General features: G+C 41.7%; 1 protein-coding gene across 1 annotated transcript in view; it reads right to left on the bottom strand.

Moving 5' to 3' along the window:
• Positions 1–544: 544 nt before the first annotated feature.
• LOC126210102 (GILT-like protein 1) overlaps positions 545–15,560 on the bottom strand; it is a 48,492-nt gene continuing 33,476 nt past the window's right edge. Inside the window, exons 4-6 of the mRNA XM_049939237.1 lie at positions 10,425–10,571; positions 3,313–3,372; positions 545–741 (exon numbers count right to left, since the gene is read on the bottom strand). Of these exons, the coding sequence (XP_049795194.1) occupies positions 715–741; positions 3,313–3,372; positions 10,425–10,571 (234 nt within the window). The 3' untranslated portion in view covers positions 545–714. The remainder of the gene's footprint in view (positions 742–3,312; positions 3,373–10,424; positions 10,572–15,560) is intronic.

The raw sequence follows: 15,560 nt of genomic DNA, 5'->3' as shown, positions 1-15,560 counted from the left end.
ACACATGACTACTGAAGATTATACATGTAGATTGAGAAACAATAGAAGATCTACTGATCTAAATAGTGAGAAAGAGTTTTATGACGCTACTTCCCAAGACGTTATGGATGTGATGTTACATGGTATTATGCTCAAGGTTTTTCAACAAGTTTCAGTATATTAAGCGTGTATGCAGTTTTCACACGTGCTTCTCGAAAATAATGAATGGGTGGCCTTAAATTAAAATGTAAGGGGAAACAAAGAGATAGGGCACATACTGAGGTGTGAAGGAGCGTTTTAAAATGTGACAGTTTGGTAGTGGGTGCCACTGGGCAAGTGGGGAGGGTAATAATTGTGAAGGGAGACTTAAGGCTTAGCTCCAGTGACTCGAACTAGTCTATTAATAATGATTTCAGTGTAACATTTTCAAAGGATTATATGGTGTACTGCTCACTTGTCATACTCTGTGTGTTCTTTTTTAGTTTGGTATCTTTCCTCAGTCCTGGTTAAGATCATTGTAAGCAGTTACTTGTATCATATTTAAAATTTGAATGGTCACAAAATGTTTTTTGGTCTTATGAATAATTCTTTATTTAGCAACGAATGAAACAGTGACTATATATGTTCATAATAACATTTTAATTATACAGTAATATAATGTGGGCTGACAATCAGAATCCGTGCTGTGCCATCGTCTTCTATTCCTTAGTGTTAGCCATTGGAGCGTGATTCAAGTCATGGACAATCTAAAGGTTTCGGTTGCTGGAACAATTTGCACATTGTCAATTAGTCGTAATTCACACATTAGAGTTCTCTCAAACAAAAACAATACATAATGAAATTTGGTGTATACATAAAGATTCATTGCCTGATTCTGATGGAGTTAACATATTCATTCAGTCTAATGAGTTAACAGACTAATCTACCCTTCGATTCCGTAACAATGGCAGAAATCTGATAAATATATGAAACACTTTTAATCGTTTCTTAATATTGTTACGTATAATACCATGTAAAGACAAGTTGTTGTTTAAAGGTGTTAGCAAATATCTGGAAAAGTTCTTGAGTGATATACATCAAATTTTTACATATTTTAATAAATATTCGGACAGACATAGCTCACACATTTTTAAATATATGTGATGTTTAAAGTTAAATGCACTACACAAAGGGGAAACGTTTCTATGAAAAATTTCGAAAAGTTCTTGACCGATTTACTTCAAATTTTAACGCAATAGTCTAATAAGTGTTCAGGTAGACATAAGGTAAATATTTTCAAATGTATATGGCATACAAATATATATATGTATGAAATATATACAACTATACAGAGGTGTTGCTACCGAAATTCTCGAGAAGTTCTTGACCGATTTACTGAAAATTTTGACACGATACTGTAACAATCATTCAGTCGAACATAGACTACATTTTTTGAAACAACAGTGTACAGGCACTCTATTAAAAGCGACTGCAAGAAAGAGAATGTTGTGCAGTGTTATGCTCTGCTGTGAAAACGTGTGGTTTTGTTTTATTTTTAGCAGTTAGTTTAACTACAAAACAGGCGTTTCAACCATCAAACAAAATGTTTCTCCCGTACATATATTTTCTCGCTATACATATTTTAAGCAAAAATTGTGCCCACAACAACTTGTTGTTTTGTTTTCCTCCTCACATTCGGTTTTTACAAAGAACAGGAAACTTGTATTGATGTCTTATCGGCATATGATTAGAATACTACTACGGAATCTGAACTTTCAATAACAAGCCTAGGAGAGGTGTTAATAGGAGGTGGACAGAGAGGGCAGGGGGAGTAAATGGACATAAATAGGAGGAAGTCGGCAATGTAAAGAGAGAGGGGGAGCGAGAGGTGTACAGAAAGAGGAGAAGAAGGAGAATAGGACGTGTATCGAATTCTCCTACATCTTTAGCAACTGCGTTACTGGGTCTGTTAGTTATATTACATTTTGTACTTATTTTGTGACCCTTTTTTTTTAAGTGGCTTGCACAATGTGAGCCATGACACACTGTTATGGAATGAAACAGTATGTATACGACAAAATACTGATTTGAAAAGTTACAAATATCAATACTCATAAAATTAAAGAATTATTAAAACAAAGAAAAATTATGAGAGTAGAGAAATAAACAAGACATTACAAAGGAAAGTTCATATCTACCAGAAGGAACTCCTGTACAGAATAGAAGAAGTTATTCACAAGGAAGTTTTACAGCTTACATCTGAAGGCTTAGGTTGTATTATTAAATTTTTTCAGTTGTGTTGGAAGGCTATTGAAACTGATAGCATTCTGTACAGTTCTTAAAGAAGTATCTAAATGCAAGTGTTGTCTGAGTGCCTAGAGTTCACTGAATGCATGTTGCAGTTTCACCCAGTTAAGTCAGTACTGTGAACAACAAACCCCGTGATGGAATATGTGTACAGAGATGGCAGAGTTATAATTCAGAGGCACCCGAACGATGTGTTACATGAAGTTCGTGAGCTGACGCGCTAGACCAATCTGAATACCATTTTTTTGCCCGAAGAATAGTCTTGATGGGTGCACAGAGTTGTTCGAACATTTGATACCACAGAAAATAATAGTATGATAATAAAATTAAGCAAAGGAGCTCGAATGCTTCAGTGTGAGACATAGTGGAGATTGCAGCATTCGGCACCTGCGCAAGGTTTTGAACCTAAGCTCCCAAGTAAATTTTTGATCTATTCACAGTCCTAAGAGATTTAAATGGTAGATTTCACTGACTCTTTGGTCACCTTGGAACAATATTTTTTTTCTTTTACAAGAGCTATGTGCCAGAAAATGCGTGCACTGCATTTTGTGGCTGTTAAGACTTGATCCTTTCTTCGAAAGCCATGTGCTCACATTAAACGCTACCGAGAACAGAGCTCTGTGGCAGCCCCCACCTACCCAACTTTACATGACACCAATTGCACCAGGCAGATCCGAATATCCTCCCTGTTTGTTGACACTGACGCTGGATGACAACCTTCTGGTCCCTAATGCAGATAGGGAGAGGATAAGAAGAGGATGTGCGTGTGTGTGTGTGTGTGTGTGTGTGTGTGTGATGTGTGTGTGTGTGTGTGTGTGATGTGTGTGTGTGTGTGTGTGTGTGTGTGTGTGTATACTGGTATTTTGATCGAAATAAGTCCACTTGATAATGGGAATATCAATAAAATCGACTTATTACAGTTATTTGTCTATTTCAGTTAAATATTCTCAGCAATATAACGTAAGTCTAATATAAACTTAAGCAAATGAAATCTACCTTGGTTATGAAACAAGTGTTCACTAATATTATTTCTTATATAGTACTCACCAACACATCACAAATCTCTTTCCAGAGGTTTGTGCGTAATTCTGATTGATCGTCCTGGCTCTGAAAGCAGATAAACGGGAAGTCAGTTGAAGATGATTACAAACACCGCTAGTGTCGAGCTAATAATCTACATTTAAATATATACGACCGTCAGAAATCAGCAATTTCTAATTTAAAAAAGAATAAATTGAAAGAAAAGGAATGAATAATTTTCATAATGTGAAAATATGTGCTGTATATGCTTCACAGAAGTGAAACAGGGTTTTGGCAACGAAAGCATAGTGTCGGGCTAAAATCGACAGAATGACAAATACTGAAGTAGGGGAAACTTCAAATACGATATTAGATGGTTCAAATGGCTCCAAGCACTATGGGACTTAACATCTGAGGTCATCAGTCCCCTACAACTAAAAACTACTTAAAGCTAACTAACCTAAGGACATCCCAAGGCAGGATTCGAACCTGCGACCGTAGCAGCAGCGCGCGTCCGGACTGAAGCGCCTAGAACCACTCGTCCACAACGGCCGGCCACAATATTAGAAATGACATTTCACACACCAGTAGAATGAGCTGTGTGGAACAACCTTATTATTCTTGTTGTGGTCTTCAGTCCTGAGACTGGTTTGATGCAGCTCTCCATGCCACTCTATCCTGTGCAAGCTACTTCATCTCCCAGTACGTACTGCAGCCTACATCCTTCTGAATCTGCTCAGTGTATTAATCTCTTGGTCTCCCTCTTCGATTTTACCCTCCACGCTGCCCTCCAATACTAAATTGGTGATCCCTTGATGCCTCAGAACATGTCCTACCAACCGATCCCTTCTTCTAGTCAAGTTGTACCACAAACTCCTCTTCTCCCCAATTCTATTCAATACCTCCTCATTAGTTATGTGATCTACCCATATAATCTTCAGCATTCGTCTGTAGCACCACATTTCGAAAGCTTCTATTCTCTTCTTGTACGAACTATTTATCGTCCATGTTTCACTTCCATACATGGCTATACTCCATACAAATACTCTCAGTAACGACTTCCTGACACTTAAATCTATACTCGATGTTAACAGATTTCTCTTCTCCAGAAACGCTTTCCTTGCCATTGCCAGTCTACATTTTATATCCTCTCTACTTCGACCATCATCAGTTATTTTGCTCCCCAAATAGGAAATCTACGTTACTACTTTAAATATCTCATTCCCTAATATAATTCCCTCAGCATCACCCCAGTTAACTTGACTACATTCCATTATCCTCGTATAGCTATTGTTGATGTTCATCTTATATCCTCCTTTCAAGACACTGTCCATTCCGTTCAACTGCTCTTCCAAGTCCTTTGCTGTATCTGACAGAATTACAATATCATCGGCGAACCTCAAAGATTTTATTTGTTCTCCATGGATTTTAATACCTACTCCGAACTTTTCTTTTGTTTCCTTTATTGCTTGCTCAATATGCAGATTGAAGAACATCTGGGAGAGGCTACAACCCTGTCTCACTCCACTCCCAACCACTGCTTCCCATTCATGTCCCTCGACTCTTATAACTGCCATCTGGTTTCTGTACAAATTGTAAATAGCCTTTCGCTACCTGTATTTTACCCCTGCCACCTTCAGAATTTGAGAGTATTCCAGTCAACATTGTAGAAAGCTTTCTCTAAGTCTACAAATGCTAGAAACATAGGTTTGCCTTTTGTTAATCTAGCTTCTAAGATAAGTCGTAGGGTCAGTATTGCCTCACGAGTTCGAATATTTCTACGGAATCCAAACTGATCTTCCCCGAGGTTGGCTTCTACCAGTTTTACCATTCGTCTGTAAAGAATTCGCGTTAGTATTTTGCAGCCGTGACTTATTAGACTGATAGTTCGGTAATTTTCACATCTGTCAACACCTGCTTTCTTTGGGATTGGAATTATTATATTCTTCTTGAAGTCTGAGGGTATTTCGCCTGTCTCGTATATCTTGCTCTCTAGATGGCAGAGTTCTGTTATGCCTGGCTCTCCCAAGGCTGTCAATAGTTCTAATGGAATGTTGTCTACTCCCGGGGCCTTGTTTTGACTTAGGTCTTTCAGTGCTCTGTCGAATTCTTCACGCTGTATCATATCTCCTATTTCATCTTCATCTACATTCTCTTCCACTTCTATAATATTGTGCTCAAGAACATTGCCCTTGTATAGACCATATACCCCTTCCACCTTTCTGCTTTCCCTTCTTTGCTTAGAACTGGGTTTCCATCTGAACTCTTGATATTCATACAAGTGGTTCTCTTTTCTCCAAAGGTCTCTTTAATTTTCCTGTAGGCAGTACCTATCTTACCCCTAGTGATTTGCGCCTCTACATCCTTACATTTGTCCTCTAGCCATCCCTGCTTAGCCATTTTGCAGTTCCTGTCGATCTCATATTTGAGACGTTTGTATTCCTTTTTGCCTGCTTCATTTACTGCGTTTTTATATTTCTCCTTTCATCAGTTAAATTCAATATCTCTTCTGTTATCCAAGGATTACTATTAGCCGTCGTCTTTTTACCTACTTGATCATCTGCTACCTTCACTATGTCATCTCTTAAAGCTAGTCATTCTTCTTCTACTGTATTTCTTGCTCACATTCGTGTCAATCGTTTCTTAATGCTCTCCCTGAAGCTCTCTACATCTGGTTCTTTCAGTTTATACAGGTCCAATCTCCTCAAATTCCCACCTTTTTGCAGTTTCTTCAGTTTTAATCTACAGTTCATAACCAACAGTTTGTGGTGAGAGTCGACTTCTGCCCTGGAAATGTCTTACAATTTAAAACCTGGTTCCTAAATCTCTGTCTTACCATTATGTAATCTATCTGAAACCTGTCAGTATCTCCAGGCTTCTTCCATGTATACAACCTTCTTTTATGATTCTTGAAGCAAGTGTTGGCTATGATTAAGTTATGCTCTGTGCAACGTTCTGCCAGGTGGCTTCGTTTCTTACCCCCAATCCATATAAACTCACTACATTTACTTCTCTTCCTTTCCCTGCTATCGAATTCCAGTCACCCATGACTATTAAATTTTCGTCTCCCTTCACCGTCCGAATAATTTCTTTTATCTCATCGTATATTTCTTCAACTTCTCCGTCATCTGCAGACCTAGTTGGCATATAAACTTGTGCTACTGTAGTAGGTGTGGGCTTCGTGTCTATCTTGGCCACAATAATGCGTTCACTATGCTGTTTGTAGTAGCTTACCCGCACTCCTGTTTTTTTATTCATTAGTAAACCTACTCCTGCATTACCCCTATTTGATTTTGTATTTGTAACCCTGTATTCACCTGACCAAAAGTCTTGTGCCTCCTTCCACCGAACTTCGCTAATAGCATACATTAAAGCTACATGGCCTCGGGATAAATTACGGCTGTAGTTTCCCCTTGCTTTCAGCCGTTCGCAGTACCAGCACAGCAAGTGCCGATTTGGTTAGTGTTACAGATCAGTCAATCATCCAGACTGTTGCCCCGGCAACTACTGTAAAGGCTGCTGCCCTCTTCAGGAACTACACATTTGTCTGGCCTCTCAACAGATACCCCTCCGTTGTGGTTGCACCTACGGTGCGACTATCTGTATCGAAGAGGCACGCAAGCCTCCCCACCAACTGCAAGGTCTGTGGTTCATCGCGGAGGGGGGGTGGCGGGGGGGAACAACAACATTATTAAAGTTGTTTAAATTCTGTGTGTGTAATTAAAACAAAATTTGCATTTAGTTTTATTCATGTAAAACACCATCAGCAGTCTGCAATGAAACAGATTTGGAACCTGCTGTCACCTATAACTGCACTCCCACATTAGTAGTTTCGTTATGGCGAGTGATGGTGAGTAAGTGAGCAGTTGTACGTGCAGTGACGTCAGCTGTCCTCAAGTGTCTCCCTGCTCAGGCGAGCATGGCTTGTCCTGTGCATCCCCCCCCCCCACCCCCACCCAGTCAACTGATCTAACACGTGGCGTGGTAGCACGTACGTCGTCGCTGCCGACCAGTGTATGCAGGGGGTTAGGGGCAGGAATGCACGTCTATGCATTGTGCTATTGAAGTAGCTACGGAGTACACAGCGCTTAGACTATACAACAAATTTAATAATTTTTTAACATGGTTTACCTTCACTAATATAAGAAAGATATTCCATTGCCTACTTCACCCTCTTAGGATTAGACTGTTGTATGCTATCACGATATCAAATTTCATCGAACTGGATTAGCAGTTTAGTCGTGAAAACAAAAGACAGAGTTATTTTTGTATTTCGTAATATCACTATGGAACTGGTAAAATTGCGTCAAAATATACAGACAATGTAAAATACAGACACTGACCTACTGTATTTCATGGAAAAGCAAGCAGCCTGACGAAAAACAGATTCTCTCCCTGTGTGGGAATCGCACGATTTGTGTGCGAGCACCAAGGGACGTAGACACCAAGACACATGGAAGTTATTTCGGTCCTGTAGATGTCCTCAGACGGCGTAGGTGGTTAAGGTGACCGCTTGCGTGTAGTGGGAGATCGGGGTTCATGTTTCTGTCTGGTACAAAATTTCACATGTTACTAGAAAATCGTATAGCCATTGTACAATCGTGTTCTCCATTGGCGAATGCATTTCATAGTTTAATATGGCTGCTCCTCCAGAAATACATGCATGTAAGAAGGTATGTTAGATCGAACTTTAAAGACGCTGTAAAATGAAGGAGGTCGACCGAAGCGTCCGATCCCACCTGTCGGCTGTTGTGGTGTGTGACGTCACGACGGCGTGGAATTTAGTTTGTGTGAGTGGCGTGTTTGTAGGTGTCGTTTTGATACGATCGGTGATGCTCTCTGGTGGTGCGTTAGGTGATGTTTCTGGTTTAGTTTGCGATTGTGGTGTCGTGTGTGAATTTTGGTAAATAGATTCTTTTTATGTCTTTGGTAGGTATGGATATGACTGACAGGGTCAACAGTTTTCGGTTGTCGGCTATGATGGGGGACAGTGCGTTGTCTCTAATAAAATTTCTTCAACTACTCGAATTTTTGGATGAAGTCGTGTTCAGTATGTCGTGAAGAAATGGAGCTTACTTAAAGTTCCGGCGTCTCGGACAAGGGGCGGCGGTATGTGGAGATGTCGTAAGGATAACAGGTCAAGGGATGTGTTCGATCCCAATGTGTGGCTGCGAATGTTGGTATTGGTATCGGGAGATGTTTTTGAGCTATATAGGTCAAGAGATGTGTTAGGTCCTAATTTATGGGATCGGGAGCTGCTGTTGATCTATATAGATCAAGGGAAGTGTCCGATTCCAGATGATGATGTGTTTAGTGGTATTTGGGGAGTTTTGTGATGTCGGTTTTTTTCGTCGTTTTGCGTGGTGGTGGGTGCCTAAATTTGTTTATATTTAGTATGTCCCCACCCTAAAACCCCCTATTTCCCGCGCTTGTACCGTTAGTGTCATTAGGCGTTTTGTGGAACGTGTGTGTGTTTGTTTTTAGATGTATTTTCGTCCTCATAATGTGTACGTAACGACTTTATATGCGCCATATTGGACTCATGGTTTATGGTCGTTTCCGCCATATTTGTGACGTCATGGGTCAAAGCAGACGGGCGGGATCGGACGCTTCCGTATTTCCAATGAAGGCACCGCTCCACTGGATGATATATGAAATTTAATGCATTCCACTTTAATTATTTACACAGCTGGTGGATAGAAAGATAACAGGAGTTTAAGACAGTTATGAAAATCAGTAATATGACCGGTTTTTAATGTGCAGGGTGTCCACAACAGTCAGCGCCAGCTCTGGAGCAGTAAAAAGGCTAGGCACCAGCTGTGTGGAATATGGATGAAGATTAATGTGAAGAAGACTAAGGCAATGACTTTTATAAGGCAATCAACGAAAATTAAAAGTAAAAATTAGTGATGAGGCAGTGGAACAAGTTGATAACTTCGGTACATAGGTTGCAAAATTGCTAGAAACATGATGTTTAATCAAGAAATAAAATTAAGGATTGCTATTGCAGAATTGTGTCTTACACAAGGAGGTGTATTTTCCATGGTCCTTTAAATAAACAGTTAAAGAAAAGATATGTGGTTTAGATGGAGTGCTATCGTCTATTGTGACGAAAAATGAACAATACGATGAAGAGAGTAGAAATACGTAGAAGCTTTTGAAACGTAGAAGTGTAGATGACTGGGCGGTGTGGAATGGGCAGATGTAGCAAAGAGTGTTATTGTGTTACAAAAGCTGAACGAGAAAAGACAAATACTGGAAACAGTTTAGAGGACCAAAAGAAATTGGCTAGGCCACTGCATGAGAAATGACTTTATAACAAAAAACTACTAGAATGCATTTCATTTCAAAGATAGAGAAACAACAGATAAAATCACAATCGAATTTGGTGTTACAGCAGAATCAGTGAACATGTTCACATGGGGATGAAATGATGATGAGACAACACAACACCCAGTCCCTGAACGGAGAAAATCTCCTACCCAGCCGGGAATCGAGCCCTGGCCCCTAGGACGGCAATCCGTCACGCTGACCAATCAGCTATCGGGGCGGACATCATGTAACTGATGTGGAGGTATTGAATAGAATTGGGGAGACAAGAAATTTTTGGCACAGCTTGACTGGAAGAAGGGATGAATTGATAGGGAACATTGTGAGACTAATCGATTACGAATTTTGTACTGGAGGGGAGTGTGTTTGTGTGTGTTTTGGGGGGATTGGGGAGGGGGCGTAAATATCGTAGAGGGAGACAAAAGGTGAATACAGTAAGCAGATTCTGAAGGATGTAGATGGCAGCAGTTATTTGGAAATGAAGATGCTTGCATAGGATGGAGAAGCTTGGAGAGCTGCATCAAATCATTCTTGGGACTGAAGATCCTGAAAATAACCTGCCATCTGCGAAAAGCCGCTTATGGGACAAGAGCCCCACTCCCGGCGGAAGTCTCTTTCCGCAGCATTATCTCCACAAACAGGTGTTTCAACCTTAAAGAATGCTGTGTTGTGCGGTGATAGACCTGCCTAATTAGCAGAACACATGATCGTTGTAATCATCGTAACCAAGCAATTTCACCGAAAATAAAACCTCGTTCAAATAGGCGAATAAAAAGGATAATTTCCGGCGTGGTCGGTCACCCACTCACCCCGTTCAACGTGATGGTGGGTACGTCCGTAAGTCTCGGATTCAGCTCGTTAGTTTTGTTTCCGTTGGATTCCAGCAGTTGGCCACCAATCGACGTCTCGGCGCATTCCGCTATCGGCCTCCATTCGATGTCCTGGCGAATGGCACACTGAAAACAAACCCAACAATAAACAACAATAAATTTTCTTGAGGGACAAAAGCGTTTATGTACAAATACACATGGATTTACAAAGTATAACTCGTGCTGAATTTATACGCATACAAAGTATTATACAGGGTGTTACAAAAAGGTACGGCCAAACTTTCAGGAAACATTCCTCACACACAAAGAAAGAAAATATGTTATGTGGACATGTGTCCGGAAACGCTTACTTTCCATGTTAGAGCTCATTTTATTACTTCTCTTCAAATCACATTAATCATGGAATGGAGACACACAGCAACAGAACGTACCAGCGTGACTTCAAACACTTTGTTACAGGAAATGTTCAAAATGTCCTCCGTTAGCGAGAATACATGCATCCTCCCTCCGTCGCATGGAATCCCTGATGCGCTGATGCAGCCCTGGAGAATGGGGTATCGTATCACAGCCGTCCACAATACGAGCACGAAGAGTCTCTACATTTGGTACCGGGGTTGCGTAGACAAGAGCTTTCAAATGCCCCCATAAATGAAACACAAGAGGGTTGAGGTCAGGAGAGCGTGGAGGCCATGCAATTGGTTCGCCTCTATCAATCCATCGGTCACCGAATCTGTTGTTGAGAAGCGTACGAACACTTCGACTGAAATGTGCAGGAGCTCCATCGTGCATGAACCACATGTGTCGTACTTGTAAAGTCACATGTTCTAGCAGCACAGGTAGAGCATCCCGTATGAAATCATGATAACGTGCTCCATTGAGCGTAGGTGGAAGAACATGGGGCCCAATCAAGACATCACCAACAATACCTGCCCAAACGTTCACAGAAAATCTGTGTTGATGACGTGATTGCACAATTGCGTGCGGATTCTCGTCAGCCCACACATGTTGATTGTGAAAATTTACAATTTGATCACGTTGGAATGAAGCCTCATCCGTAAAGAAAACATTTGCTCTGAAATGAGGATTGACACGTTGTTGGCTGAACCATTCGCAGAAGTGTACCCGTGGAGGCCAATCAGCTGCTGATAGTGCCTGCACACGCTGTACATGGTACGGAAACAACAGGTTCTCCCGTAGCACTCGCCATACAGTGACGTGGTCAACGCTACCTTGTACAGCAACAACTTCTCTGACGCTGACATTAGCGTTATCATCGACTGTACGAAGAATTGCCTCGTCCATTGCAGGTGTCCTCGTCGTTCTAGGTCTTCCCCATTCGCGAGTCATAGGCTGGAATGTTCCGTGCTCCCTAAGACGCCGATCAATTGCTTCGAACGTCTTCCTGTCGGGATACCTTCGTTCTGGAAATCTGCTTGATTTAAACGTACCGCACCACGCTATTGCCCCGTGCTAATCCATGCATCAAATGCGCATCTGCCAACTCCGCATTTGTAAATATTGTACTGACTGCAAAACCACGTTCGTGATGAACACTAACCTGTTGATGATACGCACTGATGTGCTTGATGCTAGTACTGTAGAGCAATGAGTCGCATGTCAACACAAGCACCGAAGTCAACATTACCTTCCTTCAATTGGGCCAACTGGTGGTGAATCGAGGAAGTACAGTACATACTGATGAAACTAAAATGAGCTCTAACATGGAAATTAAGCGTTTCCGGACACTTGTCCACATAACATCTTTTCTTTCTTTGTGTGTGAGGATTGTTTCCTGAAAGTTTGGCCGTACCTTTTTGTAACACCCTGTATATCAGAGCTTTGTCTTCATCTCATTTACGGGCACTTAAGTCAATGTGAGAGCGTATTAACAGATAACACATGTATTATCCTCTATTATGTTATAAATAAATATTCCCATCCTATCCTACTGCCCATTACAATCATAGCACTATTTAGTAAGCTGTATGATGTCGACAGATGAAAAGACTTTAGGATATAAAGCTTATAAGTTGTATCCTTGGTGTGCACTATCTTTGCTACGTGCACAGGCAGTATCTTAGTAAATGTATTTTCGCGCCAACTGTCTTAGCTCCACATGTTGTCAGTGCACCTGAACTTGTATGTGTGATAGATTATTAGAACGATGGTAACATCGACAGTTCAGTATATATTAAACAACATATTACGATGTAATAAGTGTCGTACTCATCGGACCTTGTGGGACTCTCAATCAAAAGGCAGCATTTTGACGACATGTCTTTCCCTCCAATTCCGTCGCTCTGCTGTCTTTGTTTCCCTTGATCTCCAGAACTCCTATGACCGTGTCTGGCATCCCGGGCTTCTCTTCAAACTCCAGACCTATGCTTTCCCCATCAACTTTGTCCGTCTCGTTGCTTCCTTCCTCTCCCATCGTCCCTCCCATGTGACTATCCACAATTCCAACTCCCGTACTTTCTTTCCCTCCGCCGGCGTGCCCCAATGTTCTGTCCTTTCCCCTCTCCTCTATCTCCTGTCCACTGCTGATATGCCCAAACCTCCCCCTCCTGTTCATCTTCTCCAGTTCGCTAGCCCTTTATCCTACCCTTCAACGGTCCCAACGTACCCTCCAAACCCACCTTGACCAATTCACCGCTTGGTGCAACCAGTGGTTCCTCCATGTTAATCCCTCCAAGACCCAGGCGATCATCATAGGCCGCACCACCCGCTCCTTCCGCCTCCGTGATTTCTACCTCACCATTTATGGCCGTGTTATCCACCTCACTCCTGCCATCAAATACCTTGGCCTCACACTCGACCGTCACCTCACCTGGACTCCCCATCTCCTTACCATCCAAAAAAAAAGCTGACAACCGCCTCCACCTCCTGAAACTCCTGTCCAGCCGGATGTGGGGTCTGCATCCTTCCACCATCCTTCACACCTACAAATCCTTGATCCGCCCCATCCTCTGTTATGCCAGCGTAGCTTGGATTTCCGCCTCCCCGGTTCTATAAAGCCCTCCAAATCCTCGAATGCCATGTGCTCCACCTCGCCTTCCGCATCCGCCTTCCGTCCCCCATGCGCATCCTCTACTACATCATCCCCTTACATCCTTTTCCTTGAACACATCCGCACACTATATATTGTCCACCGCCTTGATCCCCCTCCCCCCTGGTGTCTCCCTTCCTCTCCACCCCGATCCAGTTGCCACACCTTTCCCATTGTGTCCCACCCTCTCTCCACCTCCACACCCTTCATCTCCTTTCCCAACGCAATTTCCACCATCTACCCCTCCCGGATGATAAGCTTCGCCCTGACATCTACCCTTCCTACCAACTAACCCCATCTTCCTGCCTCCTCCTCAGGGCTCCCACTCCTCCCCCTCCCTCCTCCTGAGCGGCTTGCCCCTCCTACTTCTCCTCCATCTCCTCTGCCTCCTTTCAGTGTCTCTGCACTCTCTCCTGCCCTGTCTTCCCTCTTCATCTCCTGCCCCACGTGTCTCCTGCCTCTTCGTGTACCCACTGATGCCCCTCCTCTCTTCATCCCGCAGCTTCCCCTGCTGCCCCTTGCTCTCCCCTCCTTTTCCATCCTCTCTGCCCTTTCCCTCGGCAGGTCCAGCCTGGCAGTTTTATTCTTCATCGTGTGTGCTCCAAATGGGTTTTAAGTGTGTTATTCCGTAGTGTTTTTACTACTGTGGCCGACTTTTAACGTGTGCATGTCCATTCAGTGTCTTCTCTGAGTTTTGAAGAATCGCCAACTGTGTTGTTTAACTTTCTGGTGACCTTTTTTTTTAACTGTCCTCCATGAACGTCTCTGTGTTAGTCTCTTTTTACCTCCATTTTCTCCCATTATTCTAAGTTGCCCTTTATCGCCATATGTATATAACATTTTATTCTTATTTTAAGTTGTCATGTTACTTGGCTGAAGAGCGGCAGATTGTGCCGCTGACAGCCCTCCCCTGCCCATATGGGGCAGGGGAATGAAATCACGATAAAGAAGGGAAAAAAAACGACGACATTCTGACAGAATGTAAGTAATGTATATCTCTCTCCAATTTTTGTAATTGAGCTACTTTATTAATGAAATGTTTTCTTAATTATGTATATACACCCTGTGCTTCACTTTTGTATTTTTTAGTTTAGGTGACTTTGCAGTGTTACTTGAAAATGGCCATAAGGCCGAAATTGCAATAGTAACAACAAATATTTTATACAGTCAACGGCGACTATGTTGTCTTTTAAGAAATATTATATGACTGTGAATCCCAACCATGAGAAGTTAATCAAATTCTGAACGGTTTGTAAGAAATATGGAGTGAGTTGTGCCAGGTTGGATGTTTGTTGCGGTAATAGGTGTTTTGAGATAACGAGTTTTAAAGTATCACTTTATTACCATTGTTTGACAACTTCTACACATATATTACCCTTAAAACGTCCTTTGGCAAATGGTAAGGAGTTTTTAAGATAACGTTACACATTATGTGGTCAGCCCTTCAGACCTATAGCAAATTACACTATACATAAATTTAAAACCAAGTAAACTGGTTCCAGATTGCGTGAAATTAGTCAATGCTGTGCTGCCTTTTTTTACAAAATTTTCATGTTATTATTCTGTGTTATGACCAACTATAAACTGGCAACATCTGTAGGCATTGATAACTCTCATATAACAAGGAACTATTTGTCTTCTTTGGCGCCAGTGTAATCGCAAAATGTTCTTTTTTATACAAAGCTACTCTGAGTTCCCAAAAATGCCTTTGAAATTTCGGATATGGAACTTTGTGAGGCATTACATATCCAGCTACGAGATTTTTTTTAAAAAAAGTGTCTTTTTCCGGCCAGTGTTATTTCCACATAACGATGGAAGATCTGTTTTCTGAAGATTCATATCTATTGCATTCAATGCTGTTGTTCACTCCTGTCGGATACGAACAACATTCAAGTCGACACGAGCATGTACAGAATGAAGTGAATTACTGTAAAACACAAAACTACAGAAGCGGATTTTTTAGACATTGTAGAACGTTTTCGCTCGCGCCGAGAATTTTGCTTCTCCGATAAGAGGTCCCTTCTTGATATCCATCTCAGATATGCAGACTGAAGCGACGGATGAAAATT

Source organism: Schistocerca nitens, chromosome 10 (assembly GCF_023898315.1).
Source record: "Schistocerca nitens isolate TAMUIC-IGC-003100 chromosome 10, iqSchNite1.1, whole genome shotgun sequence".
Lineage (NCBI taxonomy): Eukaryota > Metazoa > Arthropoda > Insecta > Orthoptera > Acrididae > Schistocerca > Schistocerca nitens.
Note: the sequence above shows the minus strand (reverse complement) of the source record. Positions and strands in the feature narration are given on the sequence as shown.